The 22,441-nt window shown below is 36.5% G+C and overlaps 3 protein-coding genes across 6 annotated transcripts; 1 reads left to right on the top strand and 2 right to left on the bottom strand.

Moving 5' to 3' along the window:
- Window positions 1–486: 486 nt before the first annotated feature.
- RfC3 (replication factor C subunit RfC3) lies at window positions 487–4,791 on the bottom strand. 3 transcript variants are annotated; one of them, XM_086993809.1, is made up of 10 exons: window positions 4,658–4,791; window positions 3,759–3,823; window positions 3,341–3,468; window positions 2,902–3,062; window positions 2,634–2,712; window positions 2,215–2,297; window positions 1,910–2,018; window positions 1,498–1,614; window positions 988–1,108; window positions 487–769 (listed from the first exon to the last, which is right to left on the bottom strand). In XM_086993809.1, the coding sequence occupies exons 1-10, from the start codon at window positions 4,687–4,689 to the stop codon at window positions 759–761; spliced, it is 906 nt and encodes a 301-aa protein (XP_086849935.1). In that variant the 5' UTR covers window positions 4,690–4,791; the 3' UTR covers window positions 487–758. The 3 variants fall into 3 exon arrangements, with proteins under 3 accessions (XP_086849935.1, XP_022668076.1, XP_086849934.1); XM_022812341.2 differs by having other exon boundaries at window positions 978–1,108; window positions 4,658–4,788; XM_086993808.1 differs by lacking the exon at window positions 4,658–4,791 and adding an exon at window positions 3,931–3,971 and having other exon boundaries at window positions 978–1,108.
- Window positions 4,792–6,764: 1,973 nt separating this feature from the next.
- On the top strand, window positions 6,765–11,767 carry LOC111253359 (uncharacterized). Of its 2 annotated transcripts, none has more exons than XM_022812631.2 (7): window positions 6,765–7,250; window positions 7,863–8,146; window positions 8,258–8,371; window positions 8,658–8,828; window positions 8,976–9,249; window positions 9,579–9,806; window positions 10,190–11,767. In XM_022812631.2, the coding sequence occupies exons 1-7, from the start codon at window positions 7,216–7,218 to the stop codon at window positions 10,422–10,424; spliced, it is 1,341 nt and encodes a 446-aa protein (XP_022668366.1). In that variant the 5' UTR covers window positions 6,765–7,215; the 3' UTR covers window positions 10,425–11,767. The 2 variants fall into 2 exon arrangements, with proteins under 2 accessions (XP_022668366.1, XP_086849933.1); XM_086993807.1 differs by having other exon boundaries at window positions 7,850–8,146.
- Window positions 11,768–14,638: 2,871 nt separating this feature from the next.
- Window positions 14,639–20,848, bottom strand: LOC111253227 (glutathione S-transferase Mu 5-like). Its single transcript, XM_022812344.2, has 7 exons — window positions 20,689–20,848; window positions 18,826–19,011; window positions 17,065–17,229; window positions 16,539–16,604; window positions 16,043–16,176; window positions 15,545–15,655; window positions 14,639–15,417 (listed from the first exon to the last, which is right to left on the bottom strand). Exons 2-7 carry the CDS (start codon window positions 18,997–18,999, stop codon window positions 15,336–15,338), a joined length of 732 nt encoding a protein of 243 aa, XP_022668079.1. The 5' UTR covers window positions 19,000–19,011; window positions 20,689–20,848; the 3' UTR covers window positions 14,639–15,335.
- Window positions 20,849–22,441: the final 1,593 nt, after the last annotated feature.

The raw sequence follows: 22,441 nt of genomic DNA, 5'->3' as shown, positions 1-22,441 counted from the left end.
TTGTGATTTAACAAGCCTCAAAAATGCCGTATCAGTATTCTATACTTTTAAGAACACATTTTTTTTAACCCTCAGAACTTGTAGTTTTTTTGTAATATAATTCTAAGGGTCTTGAGCTTTCTTAAGCGGATCGATCAAAGAACACATGGACCTCAATATTTCCAAACACGCGGGTTTCTAAGATGCAGCAGGAAGAGGGTTTATTTTTAAGCTGTAAATGCACGAGTCTACCAACATGAGCTAGCCTAGTATAGTACGCATCGGTAACAATAAATTAAAAACAGGAAAAGTGCGATCGTGAGAAGACACTTGTCCATTATTTCTGTTAACACAAATGCAAAAATTAACCTATGTGCAAAACGTTAAATAATTATTTTAAAACCTGAATATTACAGGTTTAATCTTCCCAGAGAATTAATACAGTCATAAACGGAGAAATAATGAATAATAATAGTAATCAGCAAACCAGTAATAAGGAAACGAACGTCATTCGAATATATTCACTTTTATTATTATCCAACTTCTAGTTAACAAATGAGTTCCATACAGGTGGCGTAAAGTATTTGAGTGGAAGTAAGTGGTGAGCATTAGTTGACGTGATTATTTCCAAATCCCTAAAGCATGTTCATAGGTCAAGTTATACTGCCGAAATTTTTTTACATGAAGTCCTACTCCTTGCAAACTTCACATGAGCTGGCGAGCCTGGAATATTAGAGCGACGAGTGAAGCAAGTTGGATATTCTCCGAGGTGCCTACAGTCAATCGCTTCCTATGGAGACAAGATATCGTCACTTCTGTTAGACACAAAAGCAGGCTAATATGTCGTTGCAAACTGACTCACATTGATGTTGGTCGATCAAATGAGTAAGTTTGTACTGCGCATTTATTATAGTTTTTAATGGTTACTTAATAGATCAGAATCAGCTCGTTGCAAACACTTAACTCACTTCAAAGTGTTATTCGAGTTCCATACTTACTCTACTTCACCTAATTTAGAGAAAATGAAGACTTTCACTTGCGATTTGAGATCGAGGCTGGCAATAAATAAATGAACACGACCCACGATGTCTTGCATCGACAGACCTTTACCTTGCTTTATCGACAGCACCTGAAATAATAATGCTTCCTGCTAGAATCATCAACAATTGGCGTATGCATAGTCCTAAGTCAATCTTATGGGCAAAGACAAATAAGTTTTATCGTACATCCGCCCACGTACCATTCCTTATGGTCTCGCGCCTAGCTACAAGGGTAATAATTAGTCATGATGTGCATGGACCTTGCGTGGAAACTATGGTTCGTTCCTCCAGCAAGTATTCATTATGTAGTATGCTCATGAGTCATTGGTGAAAAGTAGTCTCTTTTTTCGGTTTTTTTGGTTCTTAATAGTTTAATAAAAATAATAATAATTTAATAATAAATATAATTTGGCTGTCGAGTACTCAACTATATTCGTTGAAAAAGACAGATTACCCACACGGTTGAATCTCTTCTTACCTTATTGTATGCGGTTGTTACATCGTCGTTCATTAGAGTGCCCATAATCTCTGCAATGGTGGATTTTTGGGGTGCTCCTACACATTGGTAAACCTCATCCTCCGTAATAACTTCATTCTTTGTAATAAGAGCAAAGTAGAGGGAAATATAGGACAAAGATTTAAGCAAGTAAAAATTGTTAAGCTAAAATTCAGGCAGTGTTTAAGATTATATCCCATTTTTTTAATACACTTTCTAGGCGGACTCGAGCCAAGGTGACCGCATAAATTCAATACTAAATTTAGAATGCGTATTTGCAACTTCTTTGTACGCTCACGAAGAACTTTCGAAGTTACCCGATCTTTCAGGTGACAATAAATCTAGATAAACAACCGCGTACGAACGGTCAGACAAAACGACATATTAAGCTCACCTTAGAAGCAAAAGCCATAAAGGCCGACTGGAGAATATTAAGTGACTTCCGCATGTCTCCCTCAGACAGCTCTATAATGGCGTCAATTCCCGTCGAACTAATTTTCACGCTATGGCGGCAAAATACACATTTTTATTAGTTGCCCTGGAAACTTTTCTACGTGCAGTTTTTATGAGATTTTTTGCGTCACTGCCCCACTAATATTCGCAACGAATCATTACTAGTGGAAGCTTTAAAGCTTATTTTGTGTAAGCGTATGTTATATATATATTATACAATGATAAAGTTATGTAGGCTTATCGTACCTTTCTTCCGCAATGACATGCTTAATACGTGGCACCATTTGCTCAATTGATAGGGGTCCAAATCGAAATCGTGTACATCGAGACTGGAACCAAATTAAAATAATGTGTTAATGATGGTAGTTGTAAGTAAATCTCGCTTATATGCTACGTGTTATTACGTAAGCTTCTTATCACACCGTCAAGAGTATTCTTAACGTTTGCTTTAGTACACATGACTTCTATCTTGACACTTGTGACTATGTAAAATATTACTGAAGTAAGCTCACCATCATTAGGTAAAGACTTATTCAGTACGGAATAGCTATTAACGACAGTTATAATTTGGAGATAGCGAGGAAATATTTGCTTCATTTATACAATGGCTTTAAACTTAACTAAATTTTCAAAAACATTTAAGAAAAAATGAAAAAAAGAATTACCTGAAGCGGCGGGATAATTTTGGAAAGGTAATTGCAGATGATACAGAAGCGCGCATTATCCGTATATTTTTCAATCACCCTGAAGGACGTATATATATATATATAACTAACCACCGTTAATATTGCATATTGAATCTTAAATATTTCTTGGCTGCCTATAACATTCTCCAAACTACTTTTAATATTACACGAAGAATCAAACGACAAATGCAGACTTACTGTGAGGTAAAGTTCTTACTGTTTAATGTTACATATATTAGTTGCATACCTACGAAGAGCGTTTTGTGCGTCTTGGGTCATGGCGTCCGCCTCGTCAAGAATAATTAGCTTGAACCGTTTGTTAAAGACTGTGCGTGTTGAAGCAAAATTTAGAATTTCCCCGCGCACAATACCAATACCACGATCATCCGATGCGTTTAATTCTAACACCTGGAGCAGATTGAAGATAAGTACTATCGAATAGTGCCGGTAATGGCAATGACCTGTGCGAAGAATTATGATTTATAGCACATCCTGTCCATATTCAACGTCGCTATAGCATAACATAATAATTTCTATATCCATAGTATGTTGCATTATAATTTATGTGACACCGTGACGTAAATGGCATGTCTACTTACCTAGGCATATTAACAATTATTATAGCGTTTTTAGCCGTAAAAATGTTTGCCATGAAACATAAAACTAGACCATTAAATAAGTTGTACCATCGAGTTAAATTCAGTCGGCGAATAAAGTCTGTGGGCGGTTGCCAGGATCGTCGATGTTTTTCCGGTGCCTGGCGGGCCATAAAATAAAAGGTGAGGAAATTTGTCTTGCGAGACGAATCGGTCAACTAAAATACGACAAATATTATAAAGTACTATTTAATTCAATAAATAAAACAGCGCGAAACCATACGGAAGTAAATTTTAAATCAATAGTCCGCGAGTCCAAATATATTGAGATTAGCTCCACTAATAGACTGCGTTGAATTTAGCCCATCATTTCCATAAAAAGAATCTCACAAAATTTTCGAATAAGGTAGACTTATGACAGAGAATTCCTCATGGCTATAATACTTAGGCCCTAAATAAGACTGCTAGTAAGAACAAAGACGAGCTATAAACCACTTTTAGATCTTACTTGTTGCAATTATGTCTTCATGGGCAATCAGATCCTGCAACGTCTTCGGTCGATATTTCTCCACCCTAAGTCACAATAAAGCACACAAAAGACATCAAATCGTCGTTAAGAAATGAGGCATACATATTCTAGTTGGCACTGATTTTCAAAATCGTATTTAGGCAGTAACTACCTGCGTAAAGCAATGAGATATTGCATGTCTTTACATTTATAACTTATGATAGAACTAGATGTAAACGCGGATGTTAACTAGATGTAAATGCCCGACACTTGCATCTTTTTTTGCTCGGAATATTGTCTTATGTATTCAATATTCTTTATTAATGTCTCTTGTAGTTTTCTTGTAGGATCATATTTATCGTAACAGAATATGAAACCTTTTCATTTCATTTTTATGATGGCCATCAAGTGCAGAACTTGACTTTGTATTTTTTTAGGCCAGAATTAGGTAGTGAATACTGTTACGACTTGCCAGTTTTTCTCTCTAAAAAGCCTTTTTATTGAATAAAAAAGCGCGTACTGTAATGATTTTCAATAATTCATTTCTTATAGATTGCAGAAGCTCTTTAAAAATATCTTAATTGACCAAGAAATGTAACCTATAGACGAATTTTATATGCACCATATATTGAACACACACCACCTCTAATAATAAGTACAAGTGAAAATTTAGGTAACGAGAGCTCCATGATACTCTTGTTAAGAAAAACTGGTATTGTTTTAAGTAGCCAACGTCTTATGTTCCTTAAGTGATTGTATTTATCGGATTAAAGACTATCTTAAAAATTATGCTGTATTGGCATTATATACGCAAGCCTACTTAAATGTATCACTTAAGTAGTCTCTAAAAAAATTCTAGATAATAATGCGTACGACGTAATTATAGGCTCAATAATTACCAAGGCAGATTGTTCACGTCAGGAGCCGCCATTGCTAAGACAGATGTTTTTAACGGATACGCATTTTTGGCGCTATGAGTCTCACTTCACACAGACGCCTTTCGCGCGAGAATTCAAAATATCTTACTTGAGTGTTCCTTCCAATGTGGCGGATTTACTCTTATTTATTCCGTGAGGGTGTATACGTAACGTATTTGTCTACTAAACTAAGGGCATGTAGTCGTTTAAGTTCGAAAACAGGCATTGAAACACTCCGCTCTGTGGTGAGAGTCAGCCATCTAAGGCAACGCTTCACTTCACGGTCGAACGTAAAATTCGAAACATATTGGTTTACCCGTATTTAATACATGAGTAATTTCAATATATTTTATCTAAACTAATGTTTAATGTGATAATAAAATACGCTTACAAGCTCAAAGATAATGTATGTTGTTATTTTGCTTCCCTAGGCCAGAGAATAATAAAAAAGACATGTTACTTGGATTATTTGTAAAAAAAACGCAACAGATATAGCTCTAAAATAATACTCAGTCGTATACAGATAATAATGGTGTAATAAATGATACAAATTTTTCGAACACATTTGAACTGGAATATATGAAAGATACATTTATAAGGTAAATATTGAAACTCCATACTGTTAACGTTGTCCCCTTACTATTTCATTTATCCATATAACATCAGCTCCAGTCGCAAAGTGTTTAATACTAGAGATTAACGTTATTATAAATGCGAGTGATCTCGGAACGGAGCGAGCGAATATTACCGACCTACTGAAAAAACCTGCCTAAGAAAGAGAAGAAATAAAAAAATATGTCCATGGGGGCTTATTAAGCCACTCGGACGGACTCTGCAGAACGTAAAACATATCAATACGAAAACAAAAGGTACGACAAAAGAGTTGTAATATCGATTCTGAATACGTGAAAACGATAGACAAGATAAATAATAATATAATAGGCTATCACAAAAAAAAGGATCAGTTCTTGCAAATAAATTGTGAAGTTGTATCTACAGTAAATATGCATTTAAGGAAAAAAGAATCTATCCTAAAAGCTAATTAATTCCCGTCTCGGAGTCTTGCGTGTTTTCTTGTGATTTATAGTCCACGATATAGCAATCATAGAATTCTGGGGATGCCATAGTTGCCCATTGCCTGAGAGACATATAGCTTGTATAGTTTATTGCCGTAATAATTTTCCGACTAAATACTATAATAATATAAAAAAGAACTTCCCAAAAACCACTGGCCGTTTTTAAGTTTCATAATAATTCCTTTTTGGGTACCTTTCTCGAAAGCAGATTCCAACGAGAGTAACTGTGTTGGTTCCATCAAAATGTTAGAGGACATGCATTTAGTTACCACCAATCTACCCGTCAAAAAAGAGAGAGAATCGAACTCAATCTTTACATCCAACGTCAGTGGGTAAAGAAATAAATTTAATATAAAGTCCGATAAGACAAAGCAACACAAAATTGGTGTGAAAGAAGTCACACGGTTTATCAAATTTGGCCTTAGGTAGATTTTTAAAATCACGATACACTTCACAAGTTACATAAAAAATAACAATGTATATTCTATCAACTTCTTCAAGTCCAACCAACGCCTAGAAAAGAAAATTTTAAAAAATTAAAGTCTCTGCTTTTTCGGTACTGTTTGAAGTTCGAGAAGGTTCTAGCACCCGACAAAACGAAAGGCCATCACATCGGCGCGGAAAGAGCGCACACAAGAAGAGGGTTGCGTTTTGTATTTATTTTACTTTAGCAGGGTTCTCAGTATAATATAACACCTATAAATACTAAGACAAAAATTTTAACATCCAGAAACATCTGAATGTCATATCTGATTGGAAACTCAACAACCATTCGTCAAACGCAAATTTGTTCAATGTACGACGCTTGTTGCATCTTTTGATCAACAGTCCCAAAAAACAGAGATGTTATTATTACCAGCGATTTGAAAAAGGCGTAACTAGAATGCAAAAAAGTTTCAGGAATGCATTAAAATTGACAAACGTAGAGTTTTTGTTCCGTTTGTCTTTGTGAAACGCGCATTTTAACTGGCGAGGGTAAGGTGACCCTTTCCAGTTTGAGCGCTGCTAGCTTCGGCAGCAGTAAACAGTAGAGCATCGAGAGTTTACACGACTAGTCGAGAAAGAAAACAGTTGTACCTACCTAAGCTACCACCGAGCAGGCATTCTTCATTACAGTTCTCGCAAAAAACGAGTTCCAATCTGGCCTGCTAAGAAATTAACCTAATCAAACCTGATCATCATAGATTGCTTTATGTATCTCGAAAAAAAATCAAAAGTACTGCGTAGTTGCATCAGTGTACAGAGAATCAACTGTGTTCTTACTACTTTGCAATAGAGTATTTTCGGTGGCGGATGCGTGAGCTATAAGTACAATATAGATAAAACAAGTGGACAAAGGGAAGTGGGCGTTACACACCTCGAGTGCGAACGTTCTCAAAACAGCCTCCTGAAAAAGAGAAGGTGTATCGCTTTTCACGTCATAAAAATTAAAACGTCAGTAGGAAGTTCAACAACGATACTGCAATGCTGTATCCGACAAGAAATCCAGAATGCGCAGGGTATGTATCTTGCTTTGGACGCTGTGACGAAATTGAAAATACACATTTGTATATATTGTGTCACAATGCTGGTACGATAAATATTACCTTCGAAATATCGTCCCTAAAAAGCTTTTGGACTTTGGTACAAAGAAGGTTTGTTTAAGATCCAAATTAAGTCATAGCTTGCCATTACCAGTTTGATCGGTTGCTCTTTTTGGACCGAATAACTGACAAGTACATATAATGTTATATATGTTATAAATGATAAATGATTAGTTAAATTTATATGTAGTTAAGGAAAAAAATACATGTAGTACTCGTATTTGAGACTTATTTTCAGACAAGGTACATACACGTTTATTACTTGCAGTAGATATTTAGAGTGATGATTAACAGCAGAGTGACTTTTTCGTGGACATCATTATTTGACATACTTGTTGCCAAGAACTGACAACTGCAATACTATTACTCAGCTAACTCGGGTGATTGATATTAGTTTTGTTCTGATTTTGAATTTAAACATTGGAAACGACTGATATGTTTAAAGCATAGAATTTCTTCAGTTTGGATTTACAGAACTTTCCATCAACGTGGCGGTAAATATATTTCTACTAAAGTTGGCTATTTCAGGGGCGCGCAACCTGTAGGACCGGCGGCAGCGGCAGCTCAATGGACCCACACTGTTCCTAGTCAAATGCCGTGGACGCTGCCACCGTCGCAGAGACCGTTCTCAGGAACTGGACCACCAAATAACGTATTTTTCCTTCGGCAACCTGTGCCACCCACTATTTCTCACTTCGCCACCACGCCAACTGTCACTCCTGTTAGCTCTGTGGTCAGGCCTACTCCGGATATCGGTAACCCAATGAATTTACTTCAGGCAGCCGGTGCCCCAGAAACTCTTAGCCTTAATGGTAAAGTTCTAACAAATTACACTATCTTATGAGATGCTTCAGCATCTGTCTATAACAAATTCTACCAGAAAAACACTTCACTAAAAACATTTTTGCCGAATATTCAATCAGATATCGCTAACTTGCCGAAGACCTTGCCGCGACAACTGGATGCCAGTCAACAGCTAGTTGTTTACCCAGGTGATCCTTGCACTTCCAGCGCTCCGCAATGTTTTTGTGCAGCAGGTGCGTGCATTACTCAAATGTGTCTTTACCTATTTCATTTAAAAAAAAAAAAGAAAAACATGCATGCGTCGAAGTAGCTCAATTTGGAAATTGCAATTATTAACCGCAGTAAAAAAATCTAATGATTGATGACAATATGAGTTAAGTTCAAATTATAATATTCAGCTCGTACAGTATAATCTTACCTATCGCGTTGGGCAAAAAATTTCAAAAAGGTGTCTATTTTGCATCGGTTGTCTTCGTAGGACTTTACTTCTTAATTTGCTGTTTTGTAACTCTGTTAAAGGTGATATAACCGCAAGTAAACCTACAGCCACAGGCGATTTGTTCTCACAAAACGCGCAGAGACAGCCTTTTCCGTCGACTTCGTATTGCGCGCCACGTTTTAAGCGCAAACTTCGCCCTGGCCATGTTGTATCAGATGGAGGGATTCTGTCATCATCTGATGAATCATCAGGTTAGTAGTAGACAATAACTGCCTTTGTCAGGTTTTATCCTCTGATCTCAGGCGTTGTTTATACTTCTAAGCTGCGATTTGTGTTTTAAAGCTTGACATACGTAAACAGATTTATTAGCAAGTAAAATAATCAAAGAAATCTTTTAGATGCGGTCGGCGGTAAAATCTTTATTACCGAGCGAATGGTGGCTCGAATGGGAGATCTTAGTCTACGTGATCGGCAGAAGCAGGGCGAACAATGTGAACTCGTTGGTTCGCAAAGTTCGAATCAACAAAGAGCAAAAATTGGATCAACTGAAGACGAATCCTCGAACACTCTTTTTGATCGTTCACTTCCAGTAGAAACCAGCCAGACCCAAATCAGTTCGACACCTATTATGCTCAACAACAACGAGCCAGTAATTTCGCAACAGTATAATGGGTATGTTTACAACAGTAGTAGCGCAGTCACAATATAGCACAATATAGCAACAATATTCTAAATCTTGTAAAACGTCTCAAGCAACGTTTAGGAAAAGCGCAAGTACTTTACATTTATAGCGGTTCGAAGTATACTGGAAATGTTAAATTGGTATTTGGCTTTCATTCGAAACTAGCTTCTAACGCTTTTATTTCCATAGGAAAATTGCGACAGAAAAATCACTATAAATAATGGAATGTAACCCCGTTACTGTTGTCTCTAAAAGTTTACGTTTTTATTTCATGAGAATTTATGTCATAATATTGAATCTTCATAATGTAAACTTGTAGATTTGGTAAACTCGTGGAAGGCTACCACAGCAATAACACGAATGGTAGCAGCTTTATGAAACAGATCACGTTAGAAGATGACGACGATGACGATGGTAATGATGCTGATGCTGATGATGCTGATTTCAAAGACGATCAAACTGTGGATAGTCCTCTGTTAATCTGCAGTGGAGTAAAACCTACTGTTGCTGCGAACTCTTCGATAGAGCAACGGCTTGCGATGGAAATGTAAGTAGTACATACAATGCTGAAGACAAAAACGCTGCGGTAGTTACAGTGCAAATAAACTATTGGCGACTTCTATTCGTACTAGACTTATTTTATAATGTTTTTTTTACAATAGTGACCAATTTGTTAATTTGAAAATTTCATAGAATAAATTCTATGAAAACGGGCAACTTATGTATTTGTCGAATGTCTACATGAGATGATTTGCATAAAATGTTATACCCCCTGGGCATTATTTAGTTACTTTTCTGCAAGTTGCTGCCAACGGGATCAATAAAAGCTATTGTTGTTATGTATTATACTGAAATACCTACTTTATATATCTAATTATAAAATAAAATACTGAATATTATGCTGAATATATTTGCCCGCTGTTTGTGTAGGATAAAAAAGTCTACAATGGCTGTCGTTCTTTGGTCTCCGCCGAAGACTCATCTTGCACCATTAACACCAACAGCATCAGAGGCCGTTGCAGATTCGTCAGAATTCTGCAACGGTAGCAATGAGATGGAGCAACAAGAATCGGATTCCGCTAGCCCCAACAGCAGGGTTCCACTGATCGGCGAAATGCCTGAACCTATAAGTTCTATGGTAGAAGACGTCATGGAAATAATTTAATATTGCGGACTCAATACAACGGTTACGTAAAAGCAGTGCCGCGATGTATGACTAAAACAAGTATACCTTGATGTGCTTGTCCATTGTATATACTGTGTAAATACATATATGTGTGAGAATGTACCCGTTAGCTCAAACATTGTCCTATCATGAAGTCTGCGTTCGTGAAGTCAGCCGATTAAATAGATACTGCCTATGTACTTGATAGCAACAAAAAAGATGATTAAGGTTAGCATATGTTTTGGCGTCGTTGGTCGTATTAGAACATCTGTATTTTTTTACCTCTTAGAACTCACTTCACATTATTACATAGGTCAACACAACGTGAAGGCATTCATGTTTTCATTGTAGTTTGTAGCTTTTGCAAACTTGCACTTAATTGAACTTGTCTCCTGATAAGTTCAATATAGATTGGGCAAAATCAGCATGCCCACTGATGTTTAACCTTTTAGCAGTTCCTATGTTTTTTGTTTTTTCGGGTACATGCACAAATTTTGGTTTGATTTTTCAAGTGACTTTAGACGAACAATAAACTCAAGGAGCGCATTGACTATAGGCCGGCTTTACTTGATCTGAGTAAAAAAAAAATGGAATAGAGGCACCTTTGTACGGGGGAAGGGGCAAAGCGACTCTGTTCTACTGATTTCTATATGCAACTGCTGCTAAAACCTGTAAGAAACGCTAGACGACCATCTTAAAATTTCGCATAATATTATTGGAATAGGATATAGAATATGGGCTGTTATAAAGAGCTTTACCAGTATGACTTCAGAACGGTTAGCTACAAGTCGACTTCATCTTTATGAGTTACCAAACCAAAATGTTAAAACTTTCGAGAAGGTGGTGGAAATAGTGAATGCATGCTACAGTCTATTGCCTTAAGTGATATCCGCATGAGTGGATCTAGATCCTATCAAATACAAATAAACTAATAAGTGCACTACGTAATAAGTGAACACTCTCAATGTTTCTGATTAATACAAAGTTTAATCTGTGCATTATACATCAAACGCTTGTATACGAAGTGCGTAAGTTATACCCATGCAGAAGCAAGTTTCAAAAAATAAATTGCTTTTCGTTTATCAACAAAGCGTTTTGCGGCAGAATGGTATCATTTGATAAGTGGGTATTTCCATGTTGGGTTATTTTGGTACCACGTTAAGCCATCATCGTAATATGTAATATGTAAGCGAATTTACTTTAAAACATCCTTATCTGACTTCTGTTTTAGAACAACCGATTTAAGCGTATGGGAGCGTCGATAGGTATGGCTAAGATAGATATGACTAGCGGGTAGAACTGAGGAAATTAGTTGGCACAATAAATGAGTTAATTTTGCTAAATATCTGTTTTTCATTTGTGATGTTACAGTAGATAAAAATAATTATTTTTATAGAAAAAAAAAAACTATATACCTATATATAGTAAAACGCAAGATATCAGCTGATTGTTTTCACAATAAGGTCAAGTATAAATATTGGTTATTGTCGATTATTGTGGAGGAGAGCGTTCGTAACCTGTGCCGTTCGGAAGCGGAAAACCCTTAAAATAATGTCTGCTATTTTCATTGTTTACGTTAATAACATATTTAGACATGAGCGAGATGATATGATAAATTCGGGTAGTTTACCTCACACTGACATAGTTTACCCTGTACCCACTTAGAGAGCAACAATTAACTTCCCTTCATTGTTGAAGCCTTCCGTACTTCCATTTCAATGCGCTTAGGACGGACGCTGCTAGGAGCTCTTTCGTATCTTCTAAATGTTTCCTGATCGTTTAACATTCTTCCTACACTTTGTGTTTTTTGACGCTTACCACTTTCTAGCTGGGCTCATGCGAATGTACAAGTATCCTGAAACTCATCCACATACTTATAAGAAGCCCTTACACTATCTGCACACTTATCAGACCACAGCAAGAACGCGCAAACTAACACGTTCGCTAACATCCTTTACTACCGAAATAGTGCATAAGCTGTTAGCCAAAACGTTTAATAAGAATTTTCTGTTCTGTGTTTGCATATTTTACGTGGAACCACAAAAGTACTCAATGCCTACCAACTACACGTTTAGCTGCTCTCCCGTTCTCTCTCTCTCTCACTCTCTCATACACACGCCTTGATTTATGGTCCTCACTCTTTGTAAGCGCGGATTGAGCTAACTTGCATTACTATCAGCTATATCAAAATTATATGAATTTTTGAAGCACATTTGAATTCGGGCAAAATTTGGAAGTCTGTTTCAAAAGGCATGCTTTCATCCCGTATTCTTCGTATTAAGAAAAAGTCAGTACTTTTTAAACCAAACCCGTCAAAGCGAAATAGAGTTCGTCCTTGGAATCCAAGGAAAATCAATTGGTATCCAACCTTTTTGCGCTAAATAAACCCCCACCAAGACTAAAAATTTTTATTTTTGCTCGAAACTGGTATATATATATATATATAGAAAGATACATATAATAATAACTCTCTCCTATTTTAAAGTGTAAAGATGCACCTACCGCTTAATTTTTTTCGTCCCAGGGTGAGACATCTGTATTTTTATAAGAGGTAGTTTTTTTTTACATCTTTTTTTCTTGTCTTTCGACATCCCTACGAAGTATAATAGGACGTTGCGAAATAGCTCGTTACTTTGACGGTGTGCTACTACTGTTGTTATTATACATTCCATCTCCCAACATCAGTTTGCTCACACGTCAGTAACAATGCGTGGCGTGGCTAATGAAATTCGGTTAGCTGTTGTGTGCAGACCCGTTAGGTTGTTCATACCGACCGGAGCCGAAAAATGTATTCATCACAGTTCCACCCTTTTTTCCGGTGATGCTCTGCTTCCTTCGAATTTTCATTTGCCGTAGGGACGAGGGATCCAAAAATCTGTGAACCTTTTTAGGTTTCCAATTCTCATAAGGATTTTTTTTTAGAATTTTATTATTGTCAGCGGATGTTGTGGTGGTCGTGTAACCCTTAATGTTGTCTTCCCATTTTCAGTCAAATTCACTCAAGCTATCCCAGCAATTTAGCGTTGTTCCTTTTATGAGCCTGATTCTCTCCTTCGCTTTCTCTCGGTGTTTTTCCAGGGGCGTCCTTAGCAGTCTTCCCAGTTTTGCCATTTCCCTTTGTATGTGTTCCCTCGTATCTTTCATTTATTCCATATGTGAACTGTTGTTTCTGGGAGCCCCGCACCACTGTTCATTCCTTCGTTTCTTTTATGGTGGTGCATCAACGATATGCAAAGTCGTGGTTCTCTTTCGTTGTTTTAAAAGTTTTTCAAAAAGAGAAAAACTTTCCCTGTAACATATATATATGAACAGCAAAGTGTAGGAACGACGAATTCTTGTTTTGTTGTACAGTTGGCTATGCTGTACTTCGTGTGATTTATTTTAGAAAGCCTATAATTGCTGAGTATTTCACCATTCGCATAGCTATATTTAGAGTGTATGTCATCAGAATTAGAACAAACTTTCACGAGTTGTTTGGCGTGTCATGCGCCCGTTTATCCGCCATTGTTGGTACCGTAAGAAAACCTATTCTTTTTAAGACAAGCAGCAAATTTGTTATCGTAGAAAACAACCTGTTGTTTTCGCAATTTGGGCAAAAGTGAACTCATGTCTTATATCTTCGTACTAGATGAATCTTCACCAAGATCGAAACTTTATTTTTTATCTGAAATAAAGAGTCTAGGTTGTTGCCAGTTTTCAGGCGACTTCTGAAAAACCGAGAAGGGCTTTCATGAGGCAAACTGAAAGATACTTTACAGAGTTTAGATTTAACATCTTGTTCATCAAAGTGACCCAAAAGCCATTGTTGATACATTTGGGTTTGTTAAACCTAAATTAACGGTCGTCTTGTAGATGAAAACATCAACTGACAATAAGGACATCAAGATTCGCTCTAACGGTTAGGCTTTTTAAAAATTTGCACCTCTGACATTTTGGCCGTTTTGGGCATACAGTTTTACGATTTTGGCCTGTTGTCAGCTCAAAATTTTATTTTACTGGAATTTTTTGTATCTAGAATACTCGGTCGACATATTAGGTAGTAGGGTGCACCGACTAATATCGCTTGACGCTCGGTTACCATTAAAAAGTTATTTGCAGATTAAAGAAGGAATATTTTAGAAAACTACTTAAGATTCCGTATTGGAGCTGTATTTGCGACTAATGATGGTTATTTTCAATGAAAGTTCCATTAAAAATGACGCTTCTAACACATGTAACTTCATTGAAATATTTGTTTTTATTTAGATGCAGTTTTAGAAAGAATTCAGCAAAATAAGTAAGTATTTCAATAAGTATTTAGATGCCCCGTTTTGCATATACACGAAAAATCACAACTACTCTATAACTTGTCTATTCCAGCTTAAATAGGGGCACAAGATATGTACTTAAAGAAGAAGAGGGAACACGCTGTTATTGTTTCAGTCATTTCCTCACACCACTTCCTCCATTATGCATACATCGTGATTTCAGAGGTATAAAAGAAATATTTTTTTAACAGATCAGCTTAAGGAATTGCAATAATACAGTACCTGTGAACCACTTGTGAAAACTTTGAATGTACAGATTAGTTGATAATAAGCTCATTTAAAACAAAACAACACATTTTATATAGCGAATTAAAATGTTCGGGTGATCCATCAGTCGTCAATAATTTATTAACAGATAGTTGTAAATGTTTAATCCGTAAGAAATGTGTTATATATCCTATTTCATCCAACGTACTTAATTCATTTTACTAGTTCGTTCACAAGATTAGAATGATATCTGTCTTAGTCGAAAGTTTTTTTTTGTTACGGCAATACATCTTAGGAAGGTTTCCAGCTTCATTATTTTTGGGCAAATTGCGTTCAGTTGCTTAGTCTATTTCGCCGTAGTAAGCTGTCGCACGATCATCATCATCATCGTGGGAACTTATCTTATAGGAGGACGAGGAGGAGGCATAGCAGGCCCGCCGTAATACGATAGCTCACTCCAAACCGGCCACGCCTTGTACCTGTTAGAAAAGATTTTACGCTATTTAAATTTCCGCCGAAGATTTCCTACGCAGAGGTGTTTGTACTTTTTTATTGATTATACAGAATATATGCAAAAAAAGAAACAGCAAATTACTATAGCCATACTTATCACTTTGAAGGAACTTCGCGAATTTTGGAAGAGCTTCGAGTCTCTGGAGGTATGCGTTGATCTGAGGAAATGGAGCGTACATCTTTTCATATTCCGGCCACAATACCCTAAAACGTAAGCATTAAGCTGTAAATTAATATTAAAGCCATTATACACGTAATGTGCATCCCGTTTTTTCTTGAGTTGGTCATTCCACGTGTGTACACTATATTAGTTCATTCGCAGTGTGTTTCATGTGTAAGAATTAGGATGGTTTCAAATTATATTTTTAAATATTCTTATTAATACATTTTTGTATATTAATCTATATATTACACTAAAATTCATATTGTCAGTCATCGGTCATAATAACAACGATGTTTATAACATTGCGAAATTGAAGCGCAAGTGGGCCCGTTTATTTTTGTAAAGCTTTGAAGATGAGATTTTCGAAATATTTCTCCTCTGTAAGGTTACTGGGTATGCTCATTTTTACAATACTTCCTGATACAAACCTGTGCTGGTCGAACATTTCATAAGCGAGAAAATCAACATAGGTTAGCTCGTCGCCTACAATGAAGCTTCGATCACCCAGGAAAGTCTCCAACTGAGGACAGTAAAGTTCTAAATATTGCTTCATGTACTCCTCCTGAACAAATATATGAGACATGGAATAGAACATTTGTAAATTCCACAACGCCAAGTAAAATTGGCATAACGGTATACTGTCTTAGCTATATTAAAACTTATATTAATAAACGAAACGTGCATTTTTTATTGTCTTATAAAAGCATAGTAATTAGAATAACATTGATGTTGATACAGTAAAACTACAAGTTGTTTTTATTTAGGTTAGCCCCAGCAAATCTTACCTCCAGTTATTTGATTGAAGAGCTCCTACCGTGTGCACGTATTTATTTTAGCAATAACTTGCAATAGTAATACTTGCAAAACGTAATTTAGATGATGTTCATCACGTTATATATAATAGGTTTTATTAATAAAATTTACCTTTTTCTTATCGTTATACTGCGAATCATAGCAGACACGCACGTTATGCCAGATGATATCGTACACCTGAATTCATATTTACGATTGAAAATATTTCCGATTAAATTTTACATATCGTATACGCACATACTAGAATCAAACAAATTCAAAAGTTGAAGAAAAACCGCTTACGGTTTCTGTCTTGTTTCAACAAGATTAAAATCAACGCAGACCTACAAAAACTATATAAACTGAAAACATATGATACCAATAAGGCGCAACATGAAGCTTATCGTGAGTTTAGAACACACTTACCCACTGCACCCGCACAACTGTGATACCTTAGTGCAATGCAAGTAAAAAAAAAATACATGCTGACTATTAGTCAACTAAAAAATAACACATGCTCGATTTTCATAGAAGCTGTTCACATGGCACGATGTACGTACGTAAATGTAGAGAACACATACAAGCAATTTTGTAATGATAAATCTTCGTATAAGCAAATACAGTTAATGTAAAGTTAATATTTACACTTTTGTCGTACCTGCTGTTCTGCGAGATCGACCCGTTGCTGTCCTTCTTCAGTGCCCGGAAAGAGGCCTGTACGCCGTGCCAGAAAACGGAGTATGGCAAGGGACTGGGACATGCGCACCTTACCCATTTTCAGATATGGCAGATTTGGGAAGTCCAACCCGAGGGTGAACTTCACCTGCAGAGAAATGAATACGTATAATAGATTATCATTTACATTCAGTGGCTTTTGAACAGGTCCAACAGTAATACGGTTAACTTTTTCCTTTTATATTCCTTATAAGCAAAACATGTGAAACATTATGTAAGCAAGCTTTTTGTATCCATTAGAATCCAAATGCACTTTTAATAGAAGGATTTCCAAGAATTAAACATCAGACTCACGTTGTGATACCGCAAAAGATGTGCGCAAATTGATGCGAACCCGTAAGACCTAAAATTTTATTTGATATCGAAGTGAAGAATGAATCGCATTCGTGTAAATTTATGCTTTGCTCAAAGCTCTTATTTTATAAGAAATACCTCGAGAATTTGCTTTCGAGGATCGTTTTGAAGTAGTTTTAGCTGTGCCCAGCTGTAGGCAAGCATTCAATAGTCTAATAGGATACCTCTGCCCTAAGCATGTAAGATTCGGCCGCAACTACACGACTATTCAACTGTACCAGCCTTTAATGGAATGCGAAGGATAGTTTTAATAACATTAAATTCACAAGTTATGAACAGTGTATGCGCAGCAAACTTTAAATGAACTAATGATAATTTTTAACTTTGAAATCGCCTTAACGTAACTAACACTTAATAAAATAAAGCACCAGTCCCCGAGACTTGTTTATTGCTACTTGTATATTACTGAGAGTCAATTCAAATTGTGTCCGAGCTTTGAAATAGCAAACAATCATGTACATTCATGGCAAGCAATAAGTCGACGGTATCTACACAACCAGTCATCAATCTCCGTTGACCGCACCTGTGTATATGTGATAGGTAGTCAGATATGTAGGGAAGGCACAGTTAATCAGCCCCTACTACTGTATTTCCCCTACAGAGTCTCCCTGTTAAAAAAACGCTGACATCGCTTTATTGTTAAAACCCTCTGCATAGGCTTGTTGTAAGTTGTTGTAGACTTGCACACTTGCTGAAAGAAAGTGCGCTTGATAATGCAATGTAGCAAAGTTGCCAAGGTGGTTCGTGGCTCTATAGGACATACTACCTACATGCACCTGTGGTGAAGCGGTTCTGTTTTAACGACTCGCAGTAATGACTTCTAAAAAAATAGCTCTAACACTGTCAGTAAGTTTTTGTCCATTTTTCATCTACATTGCCTTACTACCGCTATAGCTGACGATCGAGAAATATTGGCAATATCTATTTAATTAATGTTATTTACTAGGATATTGGAAATAAAATTAACAATTACAAAGTGTACCCTATCACAGAATACGGACATACGGAAAGCTTATCAGTCTCATGCTACGTCGACAGTAACCTGTGGATTCTTCCCGTTTTTTTATACCTCAAACTCAAAGCACAAAGACATTAAATTCTAACTCCCTCTATCCACACTCTTCTCCCCTTTGAAAAAGAGCGCGCAAGATGATGTACGCTGCACTCCAATTTCTATCGATCGTGTGTAGCGTACCCATAACAACATAATCGTCACATAATATCCACTTGCTTAAAAGTCCGTCGTAGACGTTGTGACTTATAATTTTCATTAATATAATATACAATAAATTTACATTCTGCTACATTGCAATGTGCAGTTGCTACGTGCCTTAAGCCATTCTTGGCGCCCATCAAGTTTTTCTCCAAGTGGGTACCGGTGTTCGTCGTATTGCAATCCTGCGTACTCAAGAACATAGCGAATAGCTTGGCCCAGTCCTCGAATATCCCAATAGCCGAAAACGATGAGCCCATCGTCCGTTTCCTCAGCGCTAGACAAAGCCATTGTTATCTTAAACTTGAACAAATAGTACGCAACAAATTAGATAGTATTTTCGTTAAATTTTCCTAATATAAATATAACATATTTCTTTTAAGGATTTTCTTAATTTAGTTGCATGTCTTTTTTCTATTAAGCGATTACGAAAGGACCATATTAGCTTCAGGAGCATTATCTACAGCTAATCCGTCACTTTGAATACTATTAAAAGGAACATGAGAGAACTATAGTAGATGTCAAAAAAGTCAATCGTATGTTAATTTTTTTTAATATCAGCTTCGTTGCATAATGAATTTTAACATTTGAAATAAGAGGGGACTAAGGGATTTTAATTCAGATACATGAAACTGGGTTTTATTGTTTCGTTTAGTCATTAAAACTGTTCTTACAATAATAATCTGAAGTGGTCTCTAAAAGGAATGGAGATCTTCCTATGCTACTCTATGCAAGATAGAATGTCAGTTTTGAAGAAGAGCGTAGAAGGTAATAAATCTTTTTAAATGTTTTTAAATGCGCTTCGAAGTAAAGCCATTCAAGCTACAAGTGCTGTGGCAACTACTGGCGTGTATTATATGACTACTAATAGCTTAGAGATCTGATGGTTTAATTTACTGCCTGTTACAAGCGCTGCAAATCTCATCACTTTCAATAGATTCTTCGTTTTCTGCGCTCGACCGAGGCCACCCTTGTTATATTAGGTCAACTTTACCCGACTGTTAATGAAACAAACAACTACTAAAATTCTCTCTCAAATTTACATAAAAGGTTAAAATGCAGGTTATCGCAATGTGGATCAAGCCAATGGCGTCTCCAGTTCTTCAAATATAGCGCAAATGATTGATCAGGCTGATTTGAATGGAAAATCAATATTATTGACCAATAACGCTGAATATTCACCTATAAACCTATCTTGTGTGTAGCGAATGATATATCAAAGGAGTTCGTTCGCACCGTACAGAGGCGCCAATTGCATGTACGTCTGGTAGTCTAGACGTTACTTTATGAAAGCTAGGCATAAGCTTCGTCCAGCATCAAAAAACCAAAAAAATAATGCCAGCATGGCTATCATGAACTCAGAAAAATGTTGCAAATAATGAAGGATTAGCGAAAAGCTACGCTGTTTATCTGTTTGCAGCTAAATACGAATTGCTATTGACATTCTTAACTCCCACATGGGCAGCACGCGTGTGATGAGCACAAAAGGATACCGATCACGCAAGAAACACTTTTCGACATAACACTAGTACTATACTCAGCACTGGAGTTCGCCAAAGGGAAATGACGTTTTAGTTAGCTACCCTGAGTTATATATATATATATATATATATATAACATACAATCAATGATAAGAAAAATGTGATACAGGAACACATCATGAAAAAGGAGAAATTTACACCAATCGCTTACCGGAGTATTAGATACTTCACAAATAACTGCTTTCGCTGCATTACTCCACCCGTGGTGTTTGAGGCCGTTTAGCCTTCCGAGATAGTTCTTTATTTAAAATATTTAGATTAGGTCTTTCTTTCCTTATCAGAATTATATTATTGGTAAGTATTCCTAAGTATTCTTGTTAGTAAGTAATTATTCAAGATTTTTGCGCCATAAACACGAGTAATTGGGGATGGTCATTAGTGTGCAAACTTTTAAAACTTCTCAAAAAAGTTGTGCCTGAATTGTGGCTATAACACTTACGTTTTCGATGATTCTTGCTCTTCTAATGGATTTGCGCAGACTTCTGTGTACTGGTGCTTCTAGAGCAGCGTATGGGCAGACGAACTGGTGAATAACCAACTAATTAAAGTGGCTGAAACAGTTGCGCTACTCACAGGCCAGCGATGATTGCCCTGCATTTCCCTCTCCTATGAAGAACTCAGCTTTTAATGTGCCGCGTTGTTGATACTGACGCTGATCATAGTTTTAACTCTTAATTGTTTTTCTCCCAAGTCTCTGCATGCTTAATTGTTTTGACAAATTTCGATCTCAAGATGACGCGCCCTGTACAGACTGGCTGTGACCACGGCATATCTGATTGTAAGCAATAAATAATTTTTTTCGTTTTGGCTCTTTTTTTCTTTTCGCCGACAGGTTCGGCTAGAACGAGTCAAGGAACGCATGCAACATTCTTTTCCCACCTGTCTGGAGAAGAGTTTCATGCGAGTTCTTCGTCCTACACGTAATGAGCATTAAAGCCCGTCATACGCTGGAGACTTCGAATATATGAAATGTAATGATATGTATAAAACGTAACTGCGAATATTAAAAATCAAATATTAAAAATATTATAAGTCTATGTTGCGAGTCAATCATGGTCATCAATCAAGTCGAGCAATTTACCAATCCACCCCCCCCCCCTTCTCGGGGGAAGTCAAAGAATATTTTTTATTGTATTTAGCTCAATGAATGAAACATATCTATAATATGGATTATGACCAAACTGAATCGCAATCAAAATACGCTTGTGAAAATAAAATTACAAGCAAATGTCTTTTACCTAAGGAACTCCCGACTGACAATGAGTAAGACAGCTAGTGTATATTATTAGGCCTTTCTACTAAATAACATCGTTTATTTCTGTTTAGAAGAACACAATTATATATTATGAGCATATAAATTCGAAAATTTTAAATTTAGACAGACTACTTAATGATAGAACTGACACCGCATAATACCTGCGGGAAACTGCACCATATTTTGCACAGGAACACGCAGCCTTTAGCAAGTGGAAATATACTGTCCCGCATATGATGTAATAAAACCTATAGACTGCAAAGCGTGTAATCATGTGCTATTACGGTTAGTCTTGTACGGCCCTTCTTATACTTTTTTATTCTAAGTTTCATATTATAAAAGCCAGGATGAATCTCCGCTATCTTTCTTTTTCATGTGCTGGTGGCTTCTGAATAGGCAGAAATTATCGGAAGCTTGAACGCACGTCTTAAATATTCTGTAAGCAATGGTGTGTACCCAAGAAGGTCCACATATCTGTTTAGCAATGCTCTTCGAGGTTCAACACTTTAAAATCGCGCTCAGTGCCTTGTCATCAAATGATCAGAAAATCAAACAAAAATAATCTTGACCCTAAAATCCAATAGCATCAAGCTTTTGTCAAGATTAAATTACAGTCCACTTTGAAATTATTTCTATTGAAATTATTTGAAATTATTATTTTGAAAGAATTTAATTCGCATTTGTTGTTATAGACTGCACATCTACAAGTATCAATTTTACAGAAATATATCTCTATGCTCGTTTACATGTGAGATTTTCCTATTTACTGCTTAAAACTATTGTCACGTATCTTTGTTGAGTGATTACTACAACAAGGGCACGGGTCTCAGAAGAGCAATTTTATTTTAAAAGCAAATGACGACAACGACAGTTGCCTTCAAGTATCATTGTCGAGCTAAGAATGAGCATATACGACGCAGCTTAGAGAAGTGCACGA

The sequence above is a fragment of the Varroa destructor genome, unplaced genomic scaffold, assembly GCF_002443255.2.
Source record: "Varroa destructor unplaced genomic scaffold, Vdes_3.0 BEIS01000006.1, whole genome shotgun sequence".
Classification (NCBI taxonomy): domain Eukaryota; kingdom Metazoa; phylum Arthropoda; class Arachnida; order Mesostigmata; family Varroidae; genus Varroa; species Varroa destructor.
This window is presented reverse-complemented; position numbering and strand designations above follow the sequence as displayed.